Here is a 1,967-nt window from a genome sequence, read left to right as displayed (position 1 = left end):
GAAATTCCATAAGTAATATTTTAACACCATGGGTAAGTTATGTGTAGTGTACTGACAAATTGTTATTTTTTAAAAAATAGAGATTCAATTTGTACTATCATATATGCATGTTGATCAATTTAGTCTGAATAAGAAATAGTGTGTAGTAACTGCAGATATGGATGATAGCATGCTATGGCAAAAATCTTGTTAATAAGTGAGAGATTAAACTAAAAATTAGTCCTCCAAATCTGAGATTTCCCAAGCCATTTGACCAAGTTTTCTTAAAGATATGCCCAAGCTTCCTTTTAAGCAAATCTCATTTATTTATCATTCTTACATCTTTCAGGTACCAGTAGAGCCATGGAGAATACAAATGATACCACAGATGTAAACTTCATTCTTCTAGGACTCTTTAACCACACACAAATCCACCTGTTTCTCTTTGCCATGGTGCTCATGATCTTCATCGTCTCACTGACTAGTAATTCACTTATTATCATTTTTATCTACATGGAGCCACGACTCCACACACCCATGTATTTCCTGCTTAGCCAGCTTTCTCTCATGGACATGATGCTGGTCTCCACCATCGTTCCCAAAATGGCAGCCAACTACCTGACTGACACTAGGACTATCTCCCCCACAGGCTGTGGATCCCAGATCTTCTTTTCTGTCACTTTAGGAGGGAGTGAGTGCTTCCTCTTAGCAGCTATGTCCTATGACCGCTATGTGGCCATATGTCACCCATTGCGCTACCCCATTCTCATGAATCAGAGACTCTGCTTGCTTATGACAGCAGGTTCCTGGCTCCTGGGAGTGCTTGATGGGCTAATGCAGGCTGGTGCCACTTTGAGCTTCCCTTATTGTCACTCACGGAAAATCAATCACTTCTTTTGTGAAGCACCATCACTGGTGAGACTTGCCTGTGCTGACACCAAGATTTTTGAGTTTTTCATGTATATCTGCTGCATTTTGATGCTCTTGATCCCTTTGGCTCTCATTTTGGTTTCCTACAGCCTAATCCTGACCACAGTTCTCCACATGCAGTCAGTTGCAGCCAGGAAAAAAGCTTTTACAACCTGCTCCTCTCACCTGGCTGTTGTAGGAATTTTCTTTGGTACCACTACATTCCTCTACATGAGGCCCAAATCTTACCATTCAATGAAACACGATAAGGTGGTCTCAGGTTTTTATACCATCCTCACACCTGTGTTGAATCCTCTTATATACACAGTGAGAAATAAAGAAGTTAAGGGGGTCTTGAGCCGGTGGATGGAAAAACATTTTGCATGATCTCTATACTGAGCATAGTTTGTCAAAATGGCAGCACCAAAACTGATAAAGGTTACATTTCTAAAATATTGTTTTTTTTGTTTAATTCATCTCATTTAACTTCTTTTGTGTTTAATCAAGCTATTGGACATTGTTTGTCAAGTTTCTGTACGTTTTTTCTTTGTTTCTATATGTTTAATCTAATACTTAGCAAATTAATTAAAATTATGTTTGAACTCTGTCATAATTTGTAGTGACATTTTGTTATAAATTTTGGGCCTCAGAAATAATCATGAATCATTGATTTATTGACAAGCATATGATACATGGTTTACCATAAAACAACCATATAATTTGTATTTTTTGATATATGATGGAAATCATTTTGATGGGCATTCATTCTTCAATAAAAATATAATTTGAAAAGCCAATTCTTCAATAAAAGTATAATTAGATACTGTAGTGTGAAATCATGAGTGTGAAAAACAAACAAAATTATATACATAATATTGGGAGATATTTTTCAAAATGTTGCTTTGGAAGATTGTACTCAGTCTATGTGTGATTTAAAAAATCCTTAGATATAGCTAAGGAGATTTCCAGACAGAAAATGAAAAATGATAATTTACTTTTCATGACTTTAGTTAAAATGTGAGAGTAGAGAGATGAGCTTAAAATAATATATAAGATACTAAGTGAACCAGTACATAGTA

General features: G+C 35.8%; 1 protein-coding gene across 1 annotated transcript; it reads left to right on the top strand.

Moving 5' to 3' along the window:
• Nucleotides 1–342: 342 nt before the first annotated feature.
• On the top strand, nt 343–1,744 carry LOC103212032 (olfactory receptor 2T33-like; the record flags this gene model as incomplete). The annotated part of the gene is made up of 2 exons (XM_007958033.2): nt 343–1,258; nt 1,719–1,744. Coding segments are annotated over exons 1-2 (942 nt in total), but the record flags the coding sequence as incomplete, so codon positions are not given.
• Nucleotides 1,745–1,967: the final 223 nt, after the last annotated feature.

Source organism: Orycteropus afer, unplaced genomic scaffold (assembly GCF_000298275.1).
Source record: "Orycteropus afer afer isolate SDZICR_OR568_19922 unplaced genomic scaffold, OryAfe1.0 scaffold00840, whole genome shotgun sequence".
Lineage (NCBI taxonomy): Eukaryota > Metazoa > Chordata > Mammalia > Tubulidentata > Orycteropodidae > Orycteropus > Orycteropus afer.
Note: the sequence above shows the minus strand (reverse complement) of the source record. Positions and strands in the feature narration are given on the sequence as shown.